The sequence below is a fragment of the Guillardia theta genome (genome assembly GCF_000315625.1).
Source record: "Guillardia theta CCMP2712 unplaced genomic scaffold GUITHscaffold_49, whole genome shotgun sequence".
In the NCBI taxonomy this organism is placed as follows: Eukaryota; class Cryptophyceae; order Pyrenomonadales; family Geminigeraceae; genus Guillardia; species Guillardia theta.
Window position 1 is genome coordinate 403,024 of NW_005434625.1, and position 26,845 is coordinate 429,868.

At 51.8% G+C, this 26,845-nt stretch overlaps 8 protein-coding genes across 8 annotated transcripts; 2 read left to right on the forward strand and 6 right to left on the reverse strand.

Annotated features, from left to right (window-relative positions):
• Nucleotides 1-186: 186 nt before the first annotated feature.
• On the reverse strand, nt 187-449 carry GUITHDRAFT_111059 (hypothetical protein; the record flags this gene model as incomplete). Its single annotated transcript, XM_005829939.1, has 2 exons — nt 187-356; nt 410-449. The coding sequence occupies 2 exons, from the start codon at nt 447-449 to the stop codon at nt 187-189; spliced, it is 210 nt and encodes a 69-aa protein (XP_005829996.1).
• Nucleotides 450-2,094: 1,645 nt separating this feature from the next.
• GUITHDRAFT_111060 (hypothetical protein) lies at nt 2,095-2,901 on the reverse strand (the record flags this gene model as incomplete). Its single annotated transcript, XM_005829940.1, has 1 exon — nt 2,095-2,901. The coding sequence occupies one exon, from the start codon at nt 2,899-2,901 to the stop codon at nt 2,095-2,097; it is 807 nt and encodes a 268-aa protein (XP_005829997.1).
• A 2,996-nt stretch (nt 2,902-5,897) lies between these two features.
• Nucleotides 5,898-8,174, forward strand: GUITHDRAFT_111061 (hypothetical protein; the record flags this gene model as incomplete). Its single annotated transcript, XM_005829941.1, has 15 exons — nt 5,898-5,979; nt 6,082-6,145; nt 6,218-6,322; nt 6,370-6,649; nt 6,697-6,802; nt 6,855-6,922; nt 6,976-7,026; nt 7,076-7,115; nt 7,166-7,217; nt 7,268-7,427; nt 7,742-7,790; nt 7,839-7,893; nt 7,943-7,993; nt 8,042-8,096; nt 8,139-8,174. The coding sequence occupies 15 exons, from the start codon at nt 5,898-5,900 to the stop codon at nt 8,172-8,174; spliced, it is 1,254 nt and encodes a 417-aa protein (XP_005829998.1).
• Nucleotides 8,175-8,288: 114 nt separating this feature from the next.
• GUITHDRAFT_140867 (hypothetical protein) lies at nt 8,289-8,672 on the reverse strand (the record flags this gene model as incomplete). Its single annotated transcript, XM_005829942.1, has 1 exon — nt 8,289-8,672. One exon carries the CDS (start codon nt 8,670-8,672, stop codon nt 8,289-8,291), a length of 384 nt encoding a protein of 127 aa, XP_005829999.1.
• A 1,838-nt stretch (nt 8,673-10,510) lies between these two features.
• Nucleotides 10,511-13,278, reverse strand: GUITHDRAFT_95521 (hypothetical protein). The gene is made up of 12 exons (XM_005829943.1): nt 13,237-13,278; nt 13,029-13,098; nt 12,671-12,763; nt 12,420-12,493; nt 12,119-12,157; nt 11,877-11,933; nt 11,720-11,764; nt 11,467-11,536; nt 11,210-11,265; nt 10,950-11,001; nt 10,796-10,902; nt 10,511-10,663 (listed from the first exon to the last, which is right to left on the reverse strand). Exons 2-12 carry the CDS (start codon nt 13,093-13,095, stop codon nt 10,589-10,591), a joined length of 735 nt encoding a protein of 244 aa, XP_005830000.1. The 5' UTR covers nt 13,096-13,098; nt 13,237-13,278; the 3' UTR covers nt 10,511-10,588.
• A 589-nt stretch (nt 13,279-13,867) lies between these two features.
• Nucleotides 13,868-15,071, reverse strand: GUITHDRAFT_153425 (hypothetical protein; the record flags this gene model as incomplete). The annotated part of the gene is made up of 10 exons (XM_005829944.1): nt 14,983-15,071; nt 14,755-14,941; nt 14,606-14,693; nt 14,489-14,556; nt 14,401-14,432; nt 14,308-14,346; nt 14,215-14,258; nt 14,138-14,166; nt 13,976-14,020; nt 13,868-13,919 (listed from the first exon to the last, which is right to left on the reverse strand). Coding segments are annotated over exons 1-9 (526 nt in total), but the record flags the coding sequence as incomplete, so codon positions are not given.
• Nucleotides 15,072-16,860: 1,789 nt separating this feature from the next.
• GUITHDRAFT_111064 (hypothetical protein) lies at nt 16,861-18,033 on the forward strand (the record flags this gene model as incomplete). Its single annotated transcript, XM_005829945.1, has 1 exon — nt 16,861-18,033. One exon carries the CDS (start codon nt 16,861-16,863, stop codon nt 18,031-18,033), a length of 1,173 nt encoding a protein of 390 aa, XP_005830002.1.
• Nucleotides 18,034-18,611: 578 nt separating this feature from the next.
• GUITHDRAFT_111065 (hypothetical protein) lies at nt 18,612-25,020 on the reverse strand (the record flags this gene model as incomplete). The annotated part of the gene is made up of 29 exons (XM_005829946.1): nt 18,612-18,706; nt 18,831-18,888; nt 19,118-19,181; nt 19,479-19,532; nt 19,577-19,626; nt 19,822-19,896; nt 20,035-20,078; nt 20,151-20,235; nt 20,700-20,789; nt 20,838-20,901; nt 20,949-21,001; nt 21,053-21,101; nt 21,149-21,193; nt 21,387-21,448; nt 21,885-22,217; nt 22,264-22,274; nt 22,323-22,365; nt 22,426-22,470; nt 22,522-22,576; nt 23,351-23,414; nt 23,469-23,513; nt 23,561-23,612; nt 23,663-23,746; nt 23,802-23,874; nt 23,924-23,985; nt 24,034-24,156; nt 24,219-24,620; nt 24,671-24,739; nt 24,838-25,020. 29 exons carry the CDS (start codon nt 25,018-25,020, stop codon nt 18,612-18,614), a joined length of 2,532 nt encoding a protein of 843 aa, XP_005830003.1.
• Between the last annotated feature and the right edge of the window lie 1,825 nt (nt 25,021-26,845).

Here is a 26,845-nt window from a genome sequence, read left to right on the forward strand (position 1 = left end):
ATAGGTTGCTTGATTTGCATTCAGAGAATCATAATTTTGCTATTGCCGATCGTGTTTCCTTGATTGGTGGAGAAGATTTCTCACATCAATGAAACGACGCCATGATGGCCAAGTGCCTCACTTGATCACACTGATTGTTTATAATCAGCTATAGGCTTTACTCAAGCTCGACTTTCAACCAACTCCTTAAGGGTTGTTGACGGTGCCGCTCCAGGAATCCGCAGGGGAAGGGACGGCAGGAGCAGCGTTACAGGCAACATCGTCGGCCACGCACGAGTAAGCCTCGATCTCGGCCCTGGTGTAGCTGGCAATCTCGATGGGTCCCGACCAGTTCTTGGAGACGGTAGGGGTGACGTCTGTTCAGTAACAATCAGATGAAGAGAAAACCATCAATCGAGGTATCAAGCACCGTTGAAGAGGGAGGTGTAGTTGCGAATGTCCTGGAACATGCTGTAAATGTGAAAAATTCGTGTCAGGCATGGAAGATAGAATTCAACTTCATGTTCATGACAACCATGTCTGTGATCTTCACTACATTGCTATATACCCCATCCTTCACTGAGCCCATGATAGGGAATGCATCCGATCGAATAACTTGTTCTCCGCCCCATAGCACTCACTCACTCACTCCCTTGACATAACTTTTTATGTAGCAGAGTCATGCCAATGTCTGGCATTCTCTAGGGATACTGTTACCCAGCTTGACAGCATTTCGTTTTTGTGTTAACCCTCTGCCTCCTGCCCGTTTTAGCGTCGCTCCCTCTCCTCGGTACGGAATGTGACCATGTGCTCTTCCTTAAGGTATCCCAGCCCCGATTCGAACTTTAGTACCGCACTCCGCTTGTTGGCTAAAACTTCCACCTTCTCTATCCTGGTCAAAGAGATTACTTATCTCGATAACTGAACAGCTTGAGGGTACTGGTACAGGGGGACAGCAGTAAAAAAAAGCGACACGGAAAATACTACGGGACTGCCACCGTGACGGCCGGCCGGAATTTTTACCCCGAAAAAGTTAGTCAACTTTACCGTAGTACCGTATGACGTCGGACCCGGCGTGACTCTCACGGGCGCCGGAATGGACGGTCCGATCGGGCCGGGCCGGGTCAGTGGCCGCTCAGCCGCGGGCCGCGCTTGCCCCCCGGGCCGCCGGCCGGGCCGGTGCCCGGGCCGGGCCGGAAACCCCCCGGGCCGCCCAGAGTCCGACGGTCAACCCGGCGTGAACGCCTCCGGGCCTGTCTTGGGTATCAGTGCGGCACGGTTTCACAGGCTCCTTTGTCGAGTCCGACGCCGGGCCCGCCTTCCCAACCGTCGAACCTGAAGCGGATCAGACACCGTGCCACTGCCCGCCGCGCGGCCGGGCGGCCGCTCTCCCAACTGGAAAGCCGGAGGCTTCAAGTTCGCGCTCACCGTCGGACCCGGGCCTCGGCGTCCAACCCTGCGCGGCGGCGGCTGCATGACAGTGAAACTTGAACATGAAAACATTCAACTTGCCCGCGGCGGGCCGGCGACTCAACTGAGTCCGCTGCCTCAGCCCGACGGCCGGGGGCCGGCACACGCCGTATCCGAGCCCGGTCTGAGTCGGTGACTCAGGCCCTGAGGGCCCGGATCGTGTCGCCGGGCCGGGGAGCCGGCGGCGGCGGGCAGTGCCCGCCTGTTGGGCCAGTGGGGTGCCCGGTGACCGTACGGTCGGTCAAGCAAGTTCACGGCCTGGCTGACGGTCTTTTCTGAAGTTCTCTTCAAGTCCGAGGCGCCGCGCCGCCGAGCCGCCGAGCCACGCCGGCTCGCCGCCACAGCTCGCAGTGACATTCAGAAGTTGGTTCAAACGGTTGAGTCAGTCGGGATCCGCTTCTCCGATGATGACTCACTCAGTGATACTCACGCCGCCTGGAGACTAGATGCGGCAGATTCAGTGAGATTTGAAGCTTCATTACTAAGGTTAGAATAGTACTACTAAATTACGGTAATTTCGGAGAGTATATTAACATAAAGGACTGGCCGCGCATCGGAGGATACCATGCCTGAGCCGGATCTGAAAGCTTCCGGCGAGTTTGCCCGCCAGCAGTGACCGGTGGCAGCGTCTGGATGCAACTTGCTTCAATTGGACGTTTGGAAAGCTGAGTGCTCTTTCCTGTTTTCTCTCAGGAAATGTTTTTGTGCATGAGAGCGTATCTGCTGCACAGATCTTGTACCGACGGCGGCAGCAATAAGCTCTGCCACTCCAGGTCCCAGACCAACAAAGACTCGGCCTGTAGAGTTTTTTATCCTTGTCTTGGTGGTGCCGAATCGATCCAGCGCAACCAAAAACTTCTCATGCTCCTCATTCGTCCATTGCGTGCGAGGCGTGACCTTCTTGCTTTCGAGAAACTCGTCGGGTGCGGTCTCAATGAGCGGCGAGCCGAACGCATGGTACTTGCCCTTGGCAATTTTTTGGGTGTCCAGCGTCGATCGAAGAAGATTGTTGAAAGCTGCTTGCCCCTGAAACAAAGCTGAATTTTGATTGAACTGGACATACGGAAAGCTAGCATCGAAGGATGTTGTCTTGCTCGTTGGCAAATCGTACCCACTCTGCCTTTCAACTTGGAACGAAGGAACACGCGGAAGAGCAAATGCTTGGGGCTGCCATTGAAGATTCGCATTGACATGTGACATTGCTGAATTGTTGGTCTGGACTGTGTCTTTTTGATTTTGAGGAGGGCTGTTCGAGGCAGGTTGACTGCTGTGATCGAAAACTTCGAAGCTGTCCCCACGTAGCAGCCTTTTTTGGCAGAAGCTGAGCTGCCTCCGATATTCTGCTGATTGGGGAGGGACCACATCTGATGGATACAGATCGGCTATCGCATCAACCAAGCTTGTTGCTGATATCGGCTTCGATAGAAGCTGCGCTTGCGTGGGTCCGCACATCGTTTGGTAAAGCTTTTTCTTGTGTTCTCTCAGGTGAACTGGATGCGGGGATGTTTATCGTGGCCTTGGGGTACAATGCTGATCTCTGCTTCAAAACACGTGTTCGAATTGACTAGTCGTTCAAGGTGCTTCTGTTCTTCTGACTTGCTTCGCTCGCTCGTCTTGCTCTGATCTTCGATTTGTGTAGGGAACCAACACCCCGCATCTATAACTGATCACCCCCCACCCCTTCTATGGCCCCATGAACACCCCTTCATTCCTATCGGTAAACAGTCCAGGTCAGATTTATTGTAGCGACCACCTCTACCTCTTTGTTCTCAAAAGAGGGGGTAGGGTGTCGCCATCTGGCCCTGTTGTAAACCTAAGCTTACAGAGAAAAGTCTGCAAGGTCTTGAAAACAATAATTTTCAACATTGATGACACACAAATGATGACATGATGACACTCCGAAAAAGCTTTGAGTTCTTCATTTACTACCTGAGTTACCCACGTACAAGGTTTCCTATACTCCTATTCTGAGGCGAACTCGAAAATTTGTACCAGGCCGCCGCCGTGTCGTGACTAGGTGTCAGCGGTGATGTGCAAGGGCCTTACAGACCGCCTGCTGCGGGGTGTGGCCCCCTGACTGTCCCGCGCCCGTTCGCGTCGGCCGTGACTGCACTAAATGCGTCCGGGCCCGAATCGCCCCGGCTGCCGCATTCGCACTGGGCCCGCTGGGCCGCGCAGTGAGAGGCCCAGGCCGGGCCCGGGCCTCATCGAGTCGGGGAAGGCTGAAGTTTGGGCGCCTAACGGGATTCAGGAACCTCTTTTACTCAAAGTTCAGGAACCATGCGAGTTTGTGGGACGGAGAGGACAGGGGATGCAGAGGGGTCTACGATAGATGTGAGAAAGAGAGGTTCTAACTTAACTTTGAGTAAAGAGAAATTGGGGTTCTGCTCGCTGGAAATCAGAACGGGGATGTTGTTCTAATGAGAAAAAGATGTACGGTTTTGTGTGAGAGCAATTGTCTCATTAACCTTCTTCATCGTAAATTTGTATGCTTCACTAATTATGATGCATACGGCATTTCATATGTCAGAGGCTTCTCTTGATGCGGATCAGGTCAAACAATGCGATCGACAAACATGGTCATGGGGGTTTGCAGCCCAGCACATAACACGGGGTACTTGTATATCGTTGCCGTGGAAAGTCAAGCATAAATCATCAAAAATCTTGTTCTTGCTGGTTTGACCTTCACTGTTGAAATTCCGTTTCTGACATGATTTCAATTTCTCCAGGTGTGGGTAATGTTTGCTTGATGGATGATGGCATTGCTCAGGAAGAGGATCTTGGCAAGTCAATTTCTTATTCCTGCAGAATGTGTGGGCAAGATTTCTCGTGCTGAAGCTAGTATCAAATAACTGCAAGAGCTTAATTCTAAATAGCCGCAATCAGACTTGAGAGAGGGGAAGGAAGAATTCTGGATGAAGACCTGTAAGTCTCAAGTTGAGAGGCGCTCAGCACCAAATCAATGCGCTTTGTCGGAAACATCAAGTAAAGTATTTCAGAGTCAACTCGCATGGCTTTTTTGCATGTTTCTTCATGTATCTAATCGAGCATGAGTATTATGTAGAAGAAGGAAGTGGCAAGAGCCCGATCGGCTACTTCTGCACAGCCTTAAATGAAGTTTGACCCCAGGATGCGCAGAAGACGACGACAGAGAAGTTCCAACTGAGGTTTCCCTCACTGGAACAAGCCATGAGCGCGAGTTGGTCAAAGCTCGGAGTGTAGACGTCTTCGGCTTTCGAATGCGAGTTTGAGGGGCTTGTATGATGGTTGCTTGAGGATTTTGCCGCACGTTTCTTCCGTGAGTGGTACCGCTGAACCCCGAGGAATGTCACTATCAACATCATCCAAGGGGTCAAATATCACCTTCACTTCTCGTCTCAGCGAGGTTCGCGAGCAGCTGATGCGAATTCCTGCAAGAAGTCAGATCCGAAGTAGAGAGAGAGATAGGCGAAGACCATTGATTCGGCTCCATATTTCTCGGCCCAATCGACTATTACCTTCTTGGACAGGTCAGAGATCTAAACAAGAGCCCGTCAACAACGACATCCTGTACACTCAAAATCAAATCACCATCTTCGGGTATTCGAGCTTCGGCTGAGCAAATTTGAGCACTCGTGAGAGAACCTGGGAGGTGCATGAGAAGACAACATATCAGTGAGTCATCAGTCTATGAGATTGGTGAGGAAGTCGGAAACAAGGTGGATGTTGAAAAGACACCCATCACAACGCATACTTCAGGATTCTTTTCACGTGTTCTTCCATGTATAGCTCCATTTCCAGCAGAGCAACCTCTATCACATCTCTTCCTTGGCTAGGCTTGCAGGCACGAAGCACCTGGTGGAGCCTTCCATGAGAACAACAAACACGTCACAAGCTCACAGCCGACAAGATGCAGGTGCATGGGTACGTAGACGTCCCATGTTCGTTCGCTCTGGGAGCTCCAAACAGAAACCTGCTTGTTCGGGATAGTGTGATCTGGCTTGCCTATTCGTGCATGCTTCTCAACCTGACCAGAGGATCTTTGAAAAGTCAACTTGACTGTTCAACCTCAAATCTTATGCTCTGGCAATAAAACATATCTCTACACCTTCGATCGTAGAGGGCAACCAAGATTCTTCTGAGCATCTAGACAACATGGCAGGAATCCCCGTACAATCATCCCCGTACCATCTCAAGTTCTACTTCAGATGCGCATACAGCTCGCCAATCTATCCGACAAACATAGCAACGGCTCGATTGACATCTATCACAACACGGCACACATCACAGTGTCGCTCTTCGATCTTTACTCTTCCATCGTCGCTCCTCCAAACATGTTGTCCTCCACATTCATCATCAGAGCTGATTCTGATAACTCAACCCCTTTCGATGACCCCACCCCGTCTTTCCCTCGTTTTACATTGATATCCCACCCACCTTTTCCTAAACTCAGGGAAGGTGTCCCCGACATGGCCGTTGAAGGCAAGAAGAGCGGCACCATGACGCCCGACGTGGTCAGGAACGGGCGAGGGCGCAAGACGACGATGGGAGGTCAGTTCCTATCTTGGTGCCTGTGCTCCTTCACCCTCTCTTGATCCCCTCCCCCCGCCCTTTCTGCCCACCGGCTGGTCGGCGTGTGAAGTTTGAATGCAGGTGGTTTTGTGTCCCACGTCCCGGCACGCTTCAGTGGGCCGAAGAGACATGAAGTTCCAGCAAGGTGAGGATTAAGGGTGTGGACTCAGAAGCCTAGTCTGCTGCAAACTGTTGAGCCTCTAACATTCCAACGCAGCGAGCAAGATCCCAGGAATTTCGCAATCATGTCAGTCAAAGTTCGTGGGCTTGTTCCGACATTTCCTGACGGCTCTCAAATCATCATTCCTCCGAGACCCGCCAGGTACACCATCTCCAACAAAGGATGCATGTGATGAATGCATCTCTCAGCATCTCCGCGCCCAAGAAGAAGGTAGAGGTTGGCGAGGCGCCGGAGCTAAGCAGGAAGTTAGAGAAGAAGAACGTTATGTTGAGACTCTCTCAAGAGTACATCGAAAACCTTCAGCTTCAAGTTAAGATTCTTGAAAAACAAGTGGAGCTCGAGAAACAGCATCTGCCCTCACAGCAGTCCGAGTCCGAAGATGATAGTCAACAGTCAAGGATCGTCCCTCACCGTCCTGCACTGATGGTGGTGAAGGAGGAGAATCTCAGGAGGGAAAGGCAACCGATGGTGAGATGAGCGATGCCATTCTCGCCGAACTGAGTTCCTCTGCTCAGAAGATCAACCAAGTTGAGATAACCGGCGGGACAGGGACAGGCACAAGAGGAAAGCATTTGCTTGGCAGTGAAGATCGAATTCAAAAACCCTCTCCTCAGCCAGCAGGTTGGATTTTATTTCTGTTTTCCTCTCCAGGTTCTGAATATCTCCTGTCAAGGAAAGTCTTTGAACATCTTTCGTGATCTGCATTCATCACAAGACGTGGTTGACCAATGGCTGATCAAGGTAAAAATTTTTCTTTGGCCTGCCAGTAGTTCACTTATTGAGGCACATGGTAGTTGTTTCAAGAAAACAAGCATGAGGATTTTGTCCAGAGACATCAGGAAGAGGTAATGAACGTTGCGGGAAAGATGTCATATTTTCACTGTGTTGTTGCAGGTTATCAAACTTTTCAAACAGAATGACATCACGGGGGCTGGTAGAAGCGCTTGCTTAGTTTGCAGCTGCTGTGTGATTTTGGACCCACAGATTTGAGGGAAATGACGATGGAAGATCTGAGGAATGAAATCTGCATTCCCAGGTGCTGCTCTATGTTGCTTCGGAACTGTGTCTGAATGCTTCGCGCGCTAGCCTTGCTATGCGGAAGTTCTTGTTCAAACAGATTTCAGCAGCGCAAATGAGAGGAGGACAAGTGAACATCAGTGTGTCATCTCATATCGGACCCTCCGACCCTCCTGCCGCTCACAACAAAGACGACACTTCATCACAAGCAAGAAGCAACCGGCGAATGGTGATCAAACTTTTTTTACTGCGCTGTTGGATGATGTATTATCAGATCGTCGATGATAAGCATACCAACGCAAAAACAGGTCAAGTTGTCTCAAAAAATGACCAAGGGGACCGAGGAAGTACACATGGAAAGACAAGAGAGGAAAAGGAGACACGGTTCTCTCCTTCTCGTCCGCGTGAGCCCTCCGCTGCACTGAGCAAGGAGGAGGGGCCAGTAGGAGATATCTTCCGCCTGTGGGGTGCGCGGGGAAGCAATCTGTCCAAGAAGGTTCTGCTCTGAACTTCCTGCATGCCTCGCACCTGACCTGCCGGCAGGAGGACTGTGTGGAGCGACAAGAGTTCCACGAGATACTGAAAACCCTCGGTGATTGATCGTGATCGAACTCCTGTTACGTCTCTGAATGCGCGACAGGGGTGCTTGGTAAGTTGCAGCCGGCACAAGCAGACATCATGTTCGACGACAGCATGTACACCTCGATGTTTGAGTTCTTGTATTCGTTACACACTCACACCCAGGAAAGCAAACAAGTTCTCGAATTCGTCGGGGTTAGACTGGACTGGCTTCCGGTTGGTAGAGAGTTGTGAAGGCCCTGGCGGCTGACGTCTTCTCCTCAGCAACGCCATGTCCTTGGTCGGCAACGAGCTCAAACTCGATCTTGATGACATCAAGGTGAGGTGGAGCAGAGCGTCTGTGAGTTGAGTAGCTCTGCAGATGTGGCCCTTGCAGCTTCAAAGTCGTTCCCTATGAGTCGTTCCCTATGAGCCTGACCATGTCGCCTCTATTTCGCTGGCATACTCTGAATGTTAAAATTACTCTCTAAGAATGCAAAATCTTTGTGTTGTCATTTCCTCAATTCCCGCATCACACGCTCTCCTCTTTCCCCGCCTTCAGCTGCCTCCTCAGGGCATCGTTCTCCTCGCGCAGCCGATGGATCTCGATGCGGAAGCTCCGCAGCTCCATCCATGCTCCAATGCCGACGAGGACAAAGGCAGCGCTGGCAGCACAGAGGCTGTAGCTGATTACCTTGAGGGGCGGCCCACACTCCATTGCCAAAGGCTTCAGCAGTTCAGACCACATGGACCCCTTCTTGGCTGAATCCACGGAGAGCTCGAGCATGTGCGTGCTCGTGCTGATGCGATCGATCTGGTCATCAAGGGCCTTCAGCTTCAGGTAGCCCCAGCTGCCGCATGCCCCGATCAGCGAGGTAACCGAGGAGAAGGCGAATGCAGCAACAGGGAAGACCATTTGGGAACAGGTACAGAGAACAGTAGGAGGTCTGTTGTTCTCCACCCTCCTTGCTCGGTTATGCTTCTGTTGTCGTGCCCAATCTGTCAGATCTTCCAACTATGCATCTGTACTCTGTTCCTTCTCTCCCTCTCCTGCTCTGCCTCCACCTGCTGCTTCGTTTTCTCACAGGCTTTAACGATTACCGTTATTGACCGTTTTGAACGTTTTCAAGCCGTTGGTTGCCGTTATGGTCCACCGGATATGGAGCCTTTGAAGAGACATGGACCCAAAGAATTTATCGGAGGGGTATTGCTTTCACTTTAGCTGCACTCGATAGACCAAAAAATACCCTTTAAGCCTGAAATTTCACTATATGATTTCGGTACGTACAAATAGTATTTTTTCAGACAACATGATGACTAAGATTCAATGAAGCACCAACGAGGAATTCCCTGGATAGGGGGTTGAATTCATATTTCTTCGATTGCAGTACTAACTCCAAACGCTGAAGCCCGTTGGATGTACAAACAAAAGACTTAAAACCATCGGGCCCTTGCGATAAGAGTACCCCGAGTGGAAAAACACCCCACAGACCATTCCCCGCGGCGAACTATGGTAAGAGCGGATAGTGTCGGCTATGGAAGAGCGAAGAGGAGAGCGAGCATGCTATCATGTGATGAGAGTATTTGAAGAGAGATGCAAGGAGGCTGTGAACCTTGCCATGATGAGATGCGCTGAAGATGTGGTTGCGGTGTATGGCTCGAGTGCGTTCAGTCCTCTGTGCAGTGTGCACGTTCGCCGATCGGGTGGTGGAGATGTGGAGGAGGCAACCGAGTCTCGTTGGATGCTGGATGAAAGATCTGAATTGTTGATGAAACGCTGCTGTGTCATCTTTGTCTTGAAGACAGTTGTGGTCTTCGCTGTGTTGTTGAACGCGCATGTTCAGCTATAATGCTAGAGAGGTCGAGTAGCTGCGGATCAAACTGAGAGAGCTGCTTTCTTCCACCCTTCTGACGTTGGCCAACAGATGTTCGACTTTGTCACAATGCTCAAACAGGTAGAGTATTTTTTTCCACCAGCTGACACACTTTCTCTCAACATGCTCCTCACCATTTGCTTACATGGTCGCAGGAAAAACATGACAAAGCATCATGGGAAACTTGGCTCGGTAAGATCATTGGAAGTATTGTAGAGAACTGCACGGTGGACTAGGGAGGGGAGAGAAGGGAAGAGAGCGGGAACGGGAAAAGTGCACAAGGACTGACATGGACGTTTTGAAGGGCCAATGGCTGTAAACCTGAGGGACTTGATGCACATCAACCTCCTTTACAACGCCAACACCGCAGCGCCCACTGCAGTTGTCTCCGAGTGAAGATGTGAGCGGTGCCGGCTCGTGCTGTGAACGCCTGACTGACTGCTATGGCAGAGACGCAGAGGCGATTGGAACTTACAAGATCGAACATGAGAAAATCAAAAAAATCAGCACAAAAATGTATTTTACGAAAACATCAGCAGCAGCACATCTTTTTGAATGGCGGGTCGGCACTCGTTGCGCGGTCCCCGGCGTGGTTTTTCTATCTTATCGTAACCTTTTACTTGGATTTGGAGTGAAATAGTCTTGACATTCAGTCGGCTGCTCTTGCCCAATGTTGGATTTGCAGTGAAGACGAGGAGGAGGAGGAGGAGTGTTGGAGATGAGGAGGAGAGGGAGGAGGAGCGTTGGATTAGAAGGATATTGCGAAATGAGCGATGGTGTTGTTAGATCTTTCTTGGTACGTCGAAGACTGACATGCGTGTTCACCTCTATCAATTCCTTCCTCGTTTGAGTGTTGCCAAGTAGACACTTTGGACGTGATCAGAGACGACAACACGTATTCTTCATTACAAAACCTTCATATCCTGCATTTTATTCATGCGCTCCTCTCATCAACATTTCATTTCCCAAGACCAAACAGCCCTGCCTTTCCTCGAGACACCTTGTAGGAGCGAAGTGCCTCCTCAAGGTCCGCCTGGTAGCATTCATCATTGACAATGTCTTGATCAAGGAGCCTCCTCCTCCTCCTCCTCCTCCTCCTCCTCCTCCTCCTCCCACCTCCTCTTTCCCCATCCTGCCATGTTCCTTCCTCCCACTTCCCTCCTACCTGCGTGACCGACTCAGCATTCTTGGTGGCTGCCATGATAGCGGCTTCGTTGATGATTGAGGAGAGCTCGGCGGGCGAGAAGCCTTCCGTGTTCTCAGCGATGCGAGCTGGAGGACCGTGAGAACGCGCGAGGGCGAGGACAGAGAAGACTCACCCAAGTTGACAGAGGAAGAAAGGCGAGTTGTCTTGGCGTGCACCCGGAGGACCTGGAAAGGAGATGAGGAGAAGGACGAGGGGGAGGGAGGGAAGGGAAAGGGTCGCCAGGAGTCAAGGAGGAGAGAAAGAAGGAAAGGGTTCAAGCATTCACAAGTTGAATTTGGTCAAGGAGGCTTAGCAGGATAGAGAAGAAGGCGAGAGGAAAGGAGGAGAGTGAAGAGGAGGAGGAGAGGAGGAGTTGGGAGCGGCATTTGTCACCTTTTCTCTCCCTTCCTTGTCAGGGAGGGGAACCCGAACAACTCGATCAAAACGACCTTAAGCTCCAATTAAACGTTGACACACGAGTACAAGATCCAAGGATCCATCTCCAACACCTCCTGTCCTCTCCTGTCCTCTCCATTTCTCGCCTCGTCTCGTCTTCTCCTCCTCTCCTCTCCTCCTTCGCCACCCTTTCCCTATACATTTTCCATGAACCGCCTGCTCTCTGTCCTTGATCCTCACTTTCTTCCTACAACCTGGTCGTGTTAGGGCATCGTCGAGGATGTCGTATCTATTCGTAGCTGCGATGATGACGATACCGTTGCCCTGCCATTCCATTCAGACACCGTCCCCTCCATCCTCCCTCCCATACCGCCTCCTCCCTTCCTCCCTGCTTCCCTTCCTCCCTCCCTCCCGTACCGCCGCCTCCTTTTCTACTCTTTCCTTCCTCCTCCTCCTCTCCCCTTCCTTCCCTTTTCCCCAACACTCCGAATCCTTCCTCAGCCTCACCTGGGTATCGATGCCATCCATGCAGGCCAGCAGCTGGTTCAACGTCTACAGCACGTGTGTGAGAAGCAAGCCTCCTCGCTGTCTCCCTGCTCGTTCTATATTCCACTCACGCTACCGCTGCACATTTGCATCCTCTGCGCTACTTGCCCGCCCTCACCTGCTCTCCTTCGTCGTTGCGAACAATCTGCATTCCCGACCCTCGGCTCTTGCCCAGCTGCGGATCAAGTCATGGGAGCAGGAAGAGACAGAAGGGCAACGAGGAGAATGTGCAGGAGAGAGAGAGAGCAAGAGAGCTGGAGTCGACGAGAGTAGAGAGGGAGAGGACGAGGGTCAGAGAGAAGAGGAGAGAGGAAGAGGAGATAGGAAGGGAAGGGAGGAAGCGATTCGAAGGAGTTCAACCGCGTCAAGCTCGTCCAAGAAAATGACGCAAGGTGCCGCCTGCACTTAGTCGTCAGGAGTGGGAGAACGACAAGGAGGAGGTACTAGGAGAGAAAGAGAAATGGAAAAGACGGAGGAGATTGTGGTTGCGGAGAAAAGGTGAAAGGCAAAGCGAAAGGTAGGGAGAAGGGGAAGGGGCAGATGGAATAGGAAGAAGGGAGGGAAAAGCGGGTAGAGCGGGAGGAGGAGAAGTAGGAGAAAGGAGAAATGAGGAGGGTGAGAAGGAGGAGGAGAAGGAGAAGGCGGATGTAGGTAAGCTCACCTTCTCTGCACGAGCAAAGAGCTCACGCACACGCGCAGCTCCTCGTCCGACGAACATCTCCACAAAGTCCGAGCCTGCCCGATGGGGTCAAAACTAGAGTTTCCTGCTGCTCCTGCTGGTTCTCCTACTGTTGCTGCTATACCACCTGCTCTTCCTCCCTCCTCCCCAATTCCTTGAAATCTCCCTCACTTCTACCCTCAACCTCCTCCATTCTCTTTCTCGTCCTCTGCCATGATTTTTCGAGTCAGTACCGGAAGCGAAGAAGAAAGGAAGTTTGAGCCGAGCAGCGATCACGCGGGCGAGGAGAGTCTTTCCGGTTCCTGGAGGGCCCACGAGTAGAAGACCTGGAGCTCCAGAGTGAGATAGAAAAAGGAGGAAGCAGGGGAAGCAGGAAGTTCAGGAGGTTGGCGAGACCAGGAAGAGCAGGACAAGGAGGAAGGAGAGGAGAGAGAGGGGTAAGAGGAAGAAAAAAAAGTGACAATGAGGGAGGGAGGGAGGGTAAGCAAGAGAATCCAGGGAATCGGTTCCCAACATCTTTTCGCCTCTCTTCTCATACAGCTCTCAGCTCGTTTCCTTCCTCGCGCAGCCACTCGCTCCCCTCTTCCTTACCTTTGGGCTGCCTCGCTCCCAGGCGCCGATACCTCGAGGGATTCTGCATGATATCCACTAGCTGCATCACCTGTGCAGATAGGTGACAAGGGAGCGGGAGCAGAAGCATTAGCAGGAAGGAGCATCAGCAGGAGCGGGAGTGTGAGCGGGGGAAGCAAGAGCAGCAAGAGGAGGAGGTGGAGCAGGGGAGAGAGCAAGGGCATCATACTTGATCCTTCGCCTGGTCGATCCCAGCCACATCCTCGAAGCTGAGCGAGCTGCCAGCAAGTTTCAGCTGACATCTCCAGCAGCATCCCAGCTCGTCACTCCCACCTGTCTATCTGGTTCGCCTTGACTCTCTTACCAACTTTCCCCCCGACGCCTTTGCCGAACATCTGCCACCTTCATGCCACTCAGGACAACGAGGAGACGAAGAAGCATGACCAGGAACAAGGAGGGGAGGAGGAGAGGAGGACAAGCAAGGTGCTTGCAGGATGTAGAGGAGGCAGGAGGCAGGAGGCAGGAGGCAGGAACAACAAGGACGAAGGGGGAGAAATATCATCTCAACACATCAGGAGGCACAGAGGAACGCGTGCCAGCAGCAATCATCGTACCCAAAGTATCCCACGACACCAAGGTACACAATCAGCCCAATGTACGGGACGAGGAGCTGACCCGCGCCTGCTCAACCGCAACAAGCATCAGTTGGATCCTGAGGAGGGGTGGTGGAAGAAAGGAGAATCGACTGACCGGGTTTCAACTGACTGAAGTTGACCGACTGGGAGTGGAGGAAGCCAACTACAGCAGCGTCAGTGGGGCCGGCGGCAGCCGATAGCAGCCCGACCGAGGTCAGGCGGGGCCCGGGGGATCCTTGTAATCATTTGAGTGTCATCGTTGAGAACGAAGGTGACGCTGCGTCACGAGCACGTCAACCTCCAACGGCTAGTCAAAGTCTCCTAAGGACTCACCTCGAACTCCCCAAGTACGCATTCTTCACATCTCCCTGCTTCACGCTGTTGGCACAGTCACCAACTCCCTCCCGTCCCGCTCAACTCCTGCTCCTGTCCCGCTCCCGTCCCACACCGCCCTTATCTGCTCTTCCCGTCCTATCCCTCTAGGAACGCTCTCACCTGTCTAGGAATCGGCTGTATGACACTTCCTGCTCAGCATCGTCAAGAACCATTGTCAAATCGCACTTTCATCTAACCTGCACAGGAGGGCTGCTGGCAGCCTTGGAAGATCCTTTGCTAACTGCAAAACATCATCATCCTGGCTCCTCCAACGCGCACGTCAAACTCACCTTGCCCGAAGAAAATCATCCCCATGAACAGCACTGCCGCTGCGCTCGCATGTCAGTTCCTTGCATACTGCATGCACCAACATCGCAACAAACCTATCATCGCTGGGTTCACGGTCGACAGCCATCTTTCATCTCACAGTCAGCACATGGTGTGTCGTCCTCACTCTCCTTGCACTCTCACCTCAGCCTCGCAAAGAGGAATCCCACCAGCGCTTGATACAACCTCACGACCTTCTGCGCTAGTCTTGCCTACACCAGTAGTGATTGTGGGGCCTTCCCGCATTCACCTGAGCCTTACCAAGGTAGGCTGCAAACCACCACCTTCTCCTTTCTTTCCTCCGTCGTTGAGATCGTACGCCGACTGCTTGCTCTTCAGCACGAACCGCCTGAGCCGGCCAAACGTCAGCACACCCGGATCTGCAATGAACACGAAAAGTTTGCCATTACCTCGGCAGTCTGTGGTGAAGGGGGGCAGGGAGGGAAAGGGCTGGTCTATCGACATCGTGGAATGAACTTTTGAATCTGCTGGCCTCGATCCCCGGAATGTGATGAGCCCGAGGATGACCGGAAGAGATGAGCTGGAAGGAAAGAGACTGCGCGGCAAACTGAAGGAAGACGAAACAGACAACAAGGCCTGCACATGTGTGAGATAGTCCTTTGTTCCGTTCCTCTCACCTGAAGCACTTGGTTGCATCTTGCCAAGACCGAATCGAGATTCTTATGCACACTGTTTCATTCCAGGCCTTGAAGATGGCCGAGAAACTACGGAGAACGATTAGCGACGCGTCTTCAGTCGTGACAACAGGTGCATTTCCGATTGGGCTATCATCAAAAAGTTTTTTCGACTTCTTTCATCGCTGTAATTCACAGGCGGGAGATATTTTGCGTACATATTCCAGCCATTACAACATGAGCAGATGAAAGAGTCTTCATCCACATACCCATGTACAAACAAGGATCACCATGTAACTTCTCCACTGCAACTTTTCCCCAAATTCCAATCCTAATCCTAATCTTACTGTCCAGTCTTTGCTTTCCTGTCTGCTCTCCTCTCCTGTCCGTTCATCTTTTCAACGACTCAACAATGTGATGAAGCCAGCATGGCCGCAGAGTTTTCCAATCTACAATGTCACTACTAAGACCTCGATAAACTACGAGTGAACTTCTGTTTACCTGCTTTTCCTTGAGCTCATAAACATCCTGTGGATTCTGCATTTCACGCTATCTGACCAGCACATCATTTTCATTTTTCATTCAACCGCTCTGCTCATTGCTATTCACGCATGAAATTGCACCTACTACTCTCGTTCCGTGCTCCTCGACGGCGCTGTCTAAACATGGTGCTTTTGAGGCCGCCTATAACTACCCCTTTGTTCTACCACCCCCTCTTGTCTGTGAAAACAACCCACCCTAGAATAAGTATATAAAACTTCGAATCATCACCTACCCAGCACTTCAGCAGAACTACCCCATCAGGTTCGTTAGTACCCCCTCACATAGCTAATTCTACCCGTACTCTTGACTCCATATCACACCCCTTCTTGACTATCACCCCCCATAATCAATCACCTACCCCTTAATAGATCCCTTGTTGTAGCTGGTACCCATGCATGGTGTACCATATACGGGTGGATAAATCATGGAGGAGTGAAAGGAGGGGGTACTATGATACTGATTTCACGGGGACAGGGACCGGTACCTCGACAACTTGGTTGTTGTGTAGGGGAGGGTAGCAAACCAGGAAATTGTCGGGTGGGGTGGAAAGAAGGGGTAGTTTTCCAAATGATCAGCTAGATTTAGTAAGGGTGGGTGGTGAAATTTTCAGCAAAATAGCCGGCCCGCCTCGTTTGCATCGGTTAGCCCCGGGGCCCGGCGTGGAATCTCCGGGCCCCGGGCTCTGGCCCGCACTGAGCGGAGACTTGACTCGTCAATCAAAGGTCATGTACGGGTACCCATAGTCCCATAGAGAAATTCTGGGGAAAGGCAGGGTAGGGGTGGTAGCCAGTGGCGGCGACTCATGGCGGAAAGGTACGATCATGCTCGGCTGAGAGGCAGGAATTCAAGTAGGAAGTGAGAGGCTGTATCATCATCATGCCATGACAGTGACGGTGGCAACGAGTCGGAGATAGAGTTAAGCTAGCTGCAGGCTGGTACTGGCAGGTCTGAAGCATGTATGGTGCTATGCCAGGCAAGTTCGGGCCGCGCTAGAGGGTGAGGAGCTGATATTCAGTAGGAACTGTGGAACCGAGTGAGGGGGTGAGGAATGAAGTGAAGACTGGGGAAGGGAAAGCCTCTGAGGGAGTGGGGAGGGATAGACGTAAGGGATATGACAGCTAGCTTACGATGAGCCAGTATTGTTTTTCGATATGCCGCCAGGTTGATGGTTGAGCAGGTGATTTCTAGTCGATTGACTTTCCGTCGAGATCTGGAAGGGGGGAATCATTGCACAAGTCATGAAAAACAAGATATCGGCTTGAGATGCAGATGATCGGATGCTTATGGGGATGAGCAGGAGTTGTGCACTGCTACACTGAGAGGTCTTCTCGTCCAGACATGATGGCCAAGGCCAGATCGTTGCTCGTGCTCTTGTGCTCCCTCCATGCGATGTGCGATGAGACTCATCAGAGGTCCATGTATACCAACGTCGTAGACTTCGTTTGCTCCCCAGGAAACGCTACCAGCCTGTGGGGCGCCAAGACCGACAGGGCAGCCTGGTTCGGGAGGAGCGACATGGCGGTGGCGGTCAAGGACAACCACGTTTGGGTCATGGGCGGACAGAGAGGAGCGTCAGGAGCTTTCGAGCTCATGAACGACGTTTGGAAGAGTGCGGACGGCGCAGCCTGGACGTCAGTGACGGGCAAAGCGCCATGGGCGGCTAGAAGAAAGTTTGGAGGTCTGACGTTCAACTCCAAGCTCTGGGCGATGGGAGGAACGCTGTCAGCGGTGGAGTCCAACGAGCGGCACACGTCCAACGCTGTCTGGTCCTCTGCGGACGGGGTCACGTGGCAGGCAGTGAGGGAGGACTCTGCGTCCTGCACCGGGAGCACATGTGACCCGTCGTCGTCGTCCTACATGTGGGCGCCGCGTCACTCGATGGTGGCAGTTGACTTCCTAGGGAAGATCTGGATCATATCGGGAGTGAGAAGCGACTACGACCAGTACGCGGCAGCGAATCAAGACTTCATCCACGACATATGGTTCACTGATAACGGGGTCAGGTGGACCCGGGCCGCGAACTCGACGCCATGGCAGGACTGCCGGTCTGTGGTGGGGGCAGTCCACCGACTGCAGCTGTTCATCATGGCGGAGTCGCGAGAGCTGCGCTACTACTACACCACGTGGATCTCGAGCGATGGCGTCACGTTCAAGGAGGCCCGCCAGGCCTGTGCCGTCTCCGGGCAGCCCGTCGGAGGGCTGGTGTCGGCAGGAGGAAGCCTGATGGTGTTCGCGGTCTCTGACCGGCTGCTGGGGGATCAGGAGGTGCTGCTGTGGTACACGAACTCGACGACTGCAGAGGACGCGATCTTCTATGCGACCAACTCGTCGGTGGCCAACGGGCCGAGGCGAGGAGCAGGGTACACGACGTTTGCTGGGGAGGTCTGGCAGATAGGAGGGAGCTGCTTGAACTGCGGGATGTCGACAGTGATGAACGTGAGGAGGAGGACGGCGGGGAGGAGAGAGAGAGGAGGGATGAATGAGAGGAGAGAGCCTCAGAGCTGGATCTGACGACTTTGTAGGATGCTTTTAGTGACGTTTACTTCTCCTCCGGACTGACAATGTTTTCGACATTCAGCCAGTCATCGCAGAGTAGAAGGCCAAACATGTAAGTTGGATGATGATGTCGGGCAATGATGGTGATGACGACGACAATGATACTAATGCTGTTGTTCTTGATGATGATGTTCAACATGATGTTGAAGATGGTGGCAATGTTGTAGACATCAATGTGGAGATAGACTGGAAGTCGACAAAAACCATGACGATGATGACGATATTGTTGACAATGTTGTATGCATCTATCGTGAGATCGATTTTCTTGTTTGATTTGATTTGATTTTGTTTGACAACTTGTTAACAGTCAGGCGTTTATCCTTCCTTTGGCCTTATTGTTTTGCTATTCCTTGACCTGACCTGGTTGTTTTTCTATCTGTTCTCTCTCCTTCAACGTAACTTCTCCCTCCCCCCTAAAAGAATCAAAACATACCATTCCATTCAACACCAGCTCCTCATAGAGACAAGAACAGCAATCTCCTCTCCTCTACTTCACTTCTCATCTCTCTACTTGACATCTCCTTTCCTCTCTTTCACTTCTTGACAAGCTTCACCGCAACCTCCGCATGATCTGTCCATGGAAACTGATCGAATAGAGCGGCGCTCACGATCTTGTGATTTGGAAGCCCTGAAGTTGAAATGAGAGAAAGCAGACAAGGGATGAAGACAAGAAGGGAGGGAGGGGGGAGAGGAAAAGACAAGAAGGGAGGGAGGGGAGGAGAGGGAAGAGCCGGGATCAAAGATTTTGACACCTTCAAGGTCGACAATCAACTTGGCAGGGTTGCATGAGACGTACAAAACCTCGTCAAACTAAAAGAAGGATCAGAGAATGAAGTGAGTAGGACAAGCGAGCACAAAGCAAAAAATCGAGATTCCTGGGAGGGGAGGCGGAGGAGCAGGAGCAGCAACAGGAGCAAGTGCAGGTGCAGGTGCAGGTGCAGGTGCAGGTGCAGGTGCAGCAACAGAAGCAGCGGCAGGAGCAGGAGCAGGTGCAGGTGCAGGAGACGGTGGGAAAGAAAAATGTTAAGGAGCTCCGTACCCCATTCACCAGTTCCCTTGACGCATCATCGAGGCCGGCCCGAGGAGGATCGACAAGGATCGTCCTGATCAAGTCAGAGTCAACAAGGTTTGGAAGGGAGGCACGAGGGGGGCAGGGGGGAGGGACAGGAGATGAGCAGAGCGCTCTAGGAAAAGGCGCAAGAGAGGAGTTGGAAAAGGAAGATTACAGGAAGAGGGAGGAGGAGGCAGATAGCCGGGAGGAGGGGAAGACGAACAGGAGGAAGGAAAGAAGGAGATGGAGGCGAGGAAAGATAGCAGAAGGTAAACGGAGGATGGGGAAGTTCAGCACGAGGACGATGACGAGGCAGAGAATGCTGTGGAGGAGAAGGAGGAGGGGAAACCTGAGATTGTACGATTTGACGTCAACCCCCTTCATTTGCGGGTATTGTTTCCCTCTGCTCAGGTGTCAGCAAGATCGAGGGGGTCCAAAGGCGTTGACCGTAGAACTGCCTCCGTCGCCTCCTCCGCCGAAAGAGGAAGAATTACCACCTGTCACATGGAAAGTTTAGCTCCAAATAGTATGATGATAAAGGCAGATGCCGAGAATCGTGCTGATAGTCATGTTGCTGGTGATGAAGATGGTGATGGTGATGATGATGGCGATGAGATGATGATCGTTGGAATTACAATCATGATAAAAGTTACGAGGAGGGTGAAGGGTGAGGGAAGGAGGAAAAGAATTACGTTGTCAACTTCGGCAGCCTTCGCGCAGGCGTTTGCAGCGTTCACTGAGTACTTGTCGAGCTCTGTTGCGAGGATCTGAACAGCAGCTGTCAAGCACAGTCGGCAGCGGCCTCAGGCTATGGAGGCAGATGACGGATGGTCGAAGCAAGAGGGAGAGCAGCAGGTCAGTGATGGAACAGAAAGCAAACCCATCCGACAAGAAGTTTTCCTCACCTTCCGGAAGAGAGCGGACAGAGCAAGAGTGAAGTTGCCGTTTCCTGCCAAGAGTTTCAGCGATTGGCGAGTTGCAGGGAGGGAAAGCTGAGCACAAGGGAGAAAATGAGTACAACCACAATAGAGCTCAAGGAGATCATCGTCTCTTCGCCCTTCTTTCCCCAGCTGTTCTCTTGCCCAGGTCAACATTTGCTTGCAAATCTGTTGAAGACTTTCAGGAAATCACAAGTCCCTTGAAAGCATGCAAACAGGGATTCAGCAGTTGAAGGTGGGAGAAGAGATACCAGGGGAGGGAATGGGAGATAAAGGAGGAGGGAGGAGGAAGGGAAGCCGGGTGGGGGAGGGAGAGCATGATATCGTGGAGCCGTCAAGTTTACATGAGCGTTTGATTGGGAGAAGTGATTCTCGGTTTGCCACTGTAAATCAAAATTTAAGTCTGTGATATGCTTCAACACCACCTTCACATGATCGACACCATCATCGCAGCTACCTCACCCCACCTCCAAGCATCGCCTTCCTCTCCCTGCCCCGTTCCCTCTCCCTCCTTTCCATCTCCCTCCTGACTCTTGTCCTTGTGATCCGTCCTCGTCCTCAACATCATCTTCATGGATTTTTCTCATTCTAGCAGCTTCGTCGCCTCCTTTTCCATCCCCCTCCTCTTTCACCTGTGGATAGGATTTCCCGTCGAACTCAAAGCTTTGCACTACATGATCATCCCCAATAACATGCTTAATCTTTTTGCTCCGCCCGATTATCTTTCTCGCGCGTCAGCCATGGCCAACAAGTTCAACTGCTCAACACACATGGCAGCGGAGTTTCTCGCTCATCCTCTTTGCGCACTCTACCCACTCTTCATCGAGAGGTTTCCTGGTTGTATGTGAGCAGGAGGCGGCAGCAAGGTGCAAGTCTCGTACTTGTACACCATGCACAACAGAACCTCATCGTCTGTGTTGGCAACCATCTCCACCTTCTCGAGGTTACAACTCTTGTTCCCTACTACCCTTGTGCACCGGCACACCTGGTAGAGCCTCGTGCGCGCCATGTCGTCCTCCTGCAGGTACTCTGCCCTGCCGTAGTAGATGAGAAGGAACAAGAGGATCTTCGACGATCTTACAGCTCCCTCATCAGGAGGTTGATTCTCTCGCTCGCCAAGACGTATCTGCACAGAGAAGAAGATCAGACGCATGCTAGAGTCAAAGGAAGACACGCAAGACATATCGAGCAGAACAAAGAAAAGCAAGCAAACAGCAACAGAAAACAACACAGTATCAGGACGTTCACTCAGCCCTCCATCGCAGTCATGGATCTCATCGCTCATCGCACAATCCATCCCGTCACCCTCAAGGTCTCACTGCTCGAGGAAGATTGGCTTCTTAGTCTCCGGATCAAAGAAGGCATAATGGAGATCCCCTTTCTGAAACCACATCCTGCTCCACCATCACCGCACGCCGTTCGCGATCTCCTCCTCTCTTCTCCCTCCCCCTCCCTTGCCTGAACTCGCATCTCATCCTGTAGTGCAGAGGGGGGCTGGCAAAGACTTGAAGGTCGACACCATTCAGGTAATCCCCCAGCAGATCCTTTACTCGCTGTGCCTGCTCGCAAAGCGCTCAGTCAACGAGCTACCAGAGTAGAGCTGAAAGATAGAGCACAGGGAGAGAAAATAAGAACCGGCAGAGCAAGTATCGCACAGTGGGAGGGATATGGAAAGGATAGAGGAGGAGAGAAATTCCATTCTCATCTCTCACGCAACCTCCGAGGATTTCTCCCCTCCATCTTTGTCATCCCTGCTCTGGACGATTGTACAAAGCAACAATGCGAGCCTAGGGTCAAACACATCGTGCCGGGCCCACCTTGCTCTCGAGCTCCTCCTCGTACTTGGAGACATCCGGATTGAGGACAGGACTTCGAGGCTTGGCGAACATGGTCGTGTCTTTCTCCTTTTCCTTGCTGATCCTCCTCATCTTCTTGGCCCTCCCTTGCACCTTCCCCTCCTCCATCCTCCCTTCCTCCCCCTTTTCAGACGCTGTCCCTCCTCTCAGCCCCGAAATCTGCAGCAGCCTGCTGAAGAACCGGAACGGCGAGCTGTCGAGCGACTGCATCCTGGGGAAGCAACGAGACGGCCTGCTAACGATGCTGCTAAAGAATCGCCGCCGCTGGAACGCAGGGGGGCAGGCGAACAGCGCCTGGATACCATCGTGACTCCGAAATTTCCTCTGATCTCTGATTCACCTGGAGGGATCCTGAGATGGAGTGTCAGCAATGCAGCAGTCGTGTGGAGGGGAGAGAACCTGGAGCGCAGGAGGCCTTGTTGTTGAGTTGGGAGTTGATCTTCTGCAGACAGGGGGTGTGAGGGAGCGCTGCCAGCGCAGGGACTGAGATGGGTCAACACACAGGTGAGTTTGTCGCACGATCGGTCTTGAAGCTGATCTCGCTTGCCTGCATTCGATCAAGATCAGGGGATGCAACAGACACGTACTGATTGCGAACCTTGATGGTGCAGTAGTGAGCCACAGCCACGACTTGAAACAAGAAGTTCCTTGTCCTGCGACTCCCAGTTGCTTCGTCCCCATCATGTTAGTTGCAGGCACGGAGTGATAAAGGATGAGATTGCATGAAAAAATTCTTCTTCATCTCGCCCTTCCTTGCTATGATCGTACACAACCCCCTCCTTTCCTTGCAAGGGTTGTACGAAACGTTCCATAACTACGATTGCAAGGAAACTTTCTTTCTTCTGCCTCCTCACTCGCCAATGAAACTGTCTCTCTTCTCATCTTTTCGTCAGGGATCGTCATTGCCTGCCTTCACCCTCCTGTCCTCCGAAGCTTCCGTGCCAGTAGCTCTGACCGCCAAACGTTCTCCTTCTCTCATCTTCCTTCTCCTCTCTCTCTCTTTCCGCATCCCCCCCTCAATCCTCCTCGTTCTCCTCTCCGTCCCAGACTGACCTTGGCGCAGTGTGAGCATGAAGGATACTTACCCAGACCACCCCACCCTAGTCCAACCATAATGCACAGCAGGACCCCAGGTAATTATGCACCACCATCACTTATGTATTATCTGATGTCTAGGAAGAGGGGGTATATCTCCTACAAGTGATTTCCATACCCCCACACTTCAGTCTTAACCGGTGCTAAAGTGGAGGCCAGGGCATCCTCATGGCAGGGTCGGATCGTAGGGATTGTCAGGAGAGACAGGAGCAGGAGCAGGAGCAGGAGCAGGAGCAGGAGCAGGAGCAGGAGCAGGAGCAGGAGCAGAAACAATATAGATTCCAAGAGGACAATCAAGGAAATTTCACAGGTTTTAAAAGTAAAGAATTCACAAAGTTGTTTCACAGTTTATGCTCCTGTTGGCCAGAAGGTAGGCAGGGCTTGACCGAAAGGGAACTGTGAAGGGCAATGTCAGCCTCCCTGAGAACATGCTGAGACGAGGGAGTAAACCTGGTGCTGGTGCTGCTGTTGAGGTGGGGGCTGCTGTTGAGGTGTCTGCTGAAAGAAAAGCTTTTAAGCCACCCAGACAGCGGTTCACATACTAACCATCGCCTGTTGTGGTTGTTGGCCAACAGGCTGTTGCATCGGTGGATACTGCAGCAACGTGTCAAGAACATGAAGATATCACGATGAGCTCAAGTCACTTGAAGTGCCGGTTGCATCCCTCCTATCATGTGTGATGAAACTGCCATGGAAGGCGCTGGTCCCCCAAGACCCTGCGCCCTTGCCTGCGCCATGGCAAGTTCAGTCCATCATGATGCCATTTCCCCATGCTGTGTGCACCTGCATCGAGCGGAAGGCAGCAGTGTCGCCGGCTATGAAGAACTGGGGGACGCTACCCATGGTTCCCATGCAACTGAGCAACCTTCCCGTCAACGCGAGATACAAGATTGAAGGCGACTCACTTTGTGTTTCCAACGACTCCAACGGGGTTCATCGCCATGAAAACATTTCCTGATCCTGCGGGCTGCGTTCTCCAGTCAGAATTTTCAGTACACAAGCGTCAGCGGCAGACCTGGGCCTGTGGCGCTTGTTGATGTACGTTGGTTTGGTGCGTAGGGATAGAAAGCCCTGCGGCTGCGATCCCCCCTGCACCTGCCGGTGCAAAGTTGTTTGTAAACCCATTCTGGTGGTCCATCTACATCGAAAAAAAACATATGTTCAGACGACGGTAAGATACACCACAGCAGATTATGGTACCGGTACACCAAGAACTCCCTCGTTGGCGATCGGCTGCCACCGCTGGCCAGAGCCCTCGCTGCTGTCACGGGAGCTTGCTGGGGATACACTTCCCTTGGTGTCTGGTTTGTTCATCTTCATCTTCTTCCGAGGATTGGAGTCCGAAATTTTGCTATCGGCATCATCTAGACCTGATTCATCCTTCAAGTTTCCTTGCTCTGGCCGCTCAGGCAAGCCTAGATCTTGCAGAGTTTTCCCGTGCTTATCCAACTTCATGAAATACTTCTGCGCGTGTGTCCGTACTTGAGTAGAGCTGCGCGTCCCCACAAATCGAGCAATGGACTTGATATCCTTGTGCCCATACATCTTCAGTCCGACGAGGAACCTCTGATGCTCTTCAGGTAACCAGTACCTTGTATGAAACTGTCGGTGAAAATTCAGCGATCCATCGGAGGATATGCCTATCCAGGTACCTCTGCGTCTTGCTCAATCATCTTCTTGTGTTCTTCCCTGTCTTGCAACGCCTCCCTCAACCTGTTCAACTGCCACAAGACAATAAGAGCAGGAAAAGGCTTCAGAGTCATTCAAAGCACAAAAAAACATATTTTCTTCAAAAGTTCACTATCAGAAGTCGCCTTACCTCGTCTTTTGCTTCTGCCAGCTCCTGTTTCAGTCGCGCGTTTTCTCGCAAGATCGTCGAGTCATGGTCGTTCATGTCAACTCCTTCCCGGATCTCCCTTGAACTTCTCTGATCATCATTTGCTGTAAAATGCACACCCATTGTGGCGGCATTAAGCCCATGATTTGCAGTATCCGGGAACATGTGTCAACTGGAACTGTGTATACGACTGCTGTTTCAATCCCTTCGGACCTTTTGCTACAATCCTTCTAACTTCCAATGCTTTCAGGCTTTGATCTTAGCCAGACAACGATTCAAATAATTAAGGATTGAAAGCTTGTTTGTTTGTGTGCTCTCTCCTCCTTGACAGCAGTGTTCAGCATCGCATTGCATTACACCTCGCATTACCAGCAATCTGCAGCATTGTGAAAATTGAGCTCAGGATTTCTTTCCTTCGCCAGGTCCCTTACAGCCACATGTTGATTGCTTCATGAAATAATTTTATTTATTTTCAAAATACATCAATCAATTTTCAAAACTTTTTCATTCCCCTGAAAAGGATTCTCTCAGATATTGAGTGGTTACTCCGAGAATAATTTTCCAAACTGGGGGTATACAACAGGCCTCAAAAGACTACATGAGCTATTTCTCATAGCAAGCAGCCAGAGCACCCTGGCCCGCCCCGCTATCTTGTGCTTCCTGGGCACCCCTGAAGGAAATCTATAGATCCGTTTCTAAACTGTCCTCGTGATTGCCGCGTGACTTGCACCTGACCTTGTCAGCAATCAGACCACCCTCCTTGCATCCTTTTATCATATAAATCGTACCCCTGCAAAACAAATCGGTACCCCCTTTTTGACGCAAATGACCCTACCATACTCCTCTCCTGTGTCCTTTTTATTGTTCTGTCCCTCAGTTCTCCATCCCACCCAGGAAAGTACCCACCCCATGATTTTCCCACAATTTTGAAAAACAAAATACCGGTACCTTCGCTCGAACCTACTACCCCTTCTGCCCTGGCCCATTGTGTCGGTATAAAACCCAACTTCTTTTTTTGTCCCATGTGGAAGTAAAGATAACCACCCCCATGGTCTTGGCTAGGTTTTAGTATTACTACCCCGAGTACCCCCTCTCCAGAGACAGAACCACCCTTGTCCCCCATTCTTTAGACAGGTAGCCTCCTTAATGTACCCCTACCCCGTCAAGAAAAACCTCCCTCATCTTGGACCCTTCTTCGAGAAGGTAGCAAGTTCTTGCCGGAAAGGTACATACAATAACTCGGACCTTCGGTGGACAAGGTTCCCTATCTGATTGATGAAGGACCCCAACTACCCCAATTTTAAAGGAGGGGGTACCCTCTATAAGTAGTTCTAGATCGTCACCACCTCGTCAGCAGAAATAAACTGTACTACCCCTACCCCTACCCCTACCCCTACCCCTACCCCAGATCCCCATTGATCAAAAAACTTTATTCGACCCCACGAATTTGTGTTTGACCTCAGGGTAGGGGTGCCTACCCCTACCTTTCAGATTGATTGGAAACGAGATGTACCACCCCACCCCCTCGGATAGTAGTTTTGACCCCAACCACGGACTCCCGGTGCATCGTTCACGGAAACGGCCCGGCCTGCTAAACGCTTTTCACAGAGAGGCAAAAAAGAAAAGAAAAAATCCGCTGAAAGAGGCTTCATAACCTGATATGTTGAGGTCTCTGGCTGGAAGTGTTATTAGGTCCGGCCGGCGACCGGGCCCGGGCTGTCGTCAGGGCCGTCAGGATTCACTCAACTCGTTAAAGTTTACTCAAAGTTTATGTTTAAAATAAGTTGTTTTAAAAGCGCTATGTTGAACTGATGCAGGGCGGTGAAACGAGTAGGAGGCGGGAGGAGGAGCGAGCGAAGAGGAATGCTCAGATTGAGGAGATGGCTGCGAGATGATAACAGGACAAGCACGGAGGACAAGGACAACGATGGCAAGCAAGGGCAAGTAGGCTACAAGTGGCTCTGGACACAGGAAAAACATACGACGGGAG

Bases quoted from the DNA above. Each gene is read 5' to 3' on its own strand.
- GUITHDRAFT_95521 (XM_005829943.1), bottom strand. From the start codon at position 13,095: ATGCAGCTAGTGGATATCATGCAGAATCCCTCGAGGTATCGGCGCCTG. The intron at 12,764-13,028 runs GTAAGGAAGAGG...CTGGAGCTCCAG, and splicing joins GGGAGCGAGGCAGCCCAAAG to GTCTTCTACTCGTGGGCCCT. The intron at 11,537-11,719 runs GTGAGGCTGAGG...ATGGAATGGCAG, and splicing joins TGGATGGCATCGATACCCAG to GGCAACGGTATCGTCATCAT.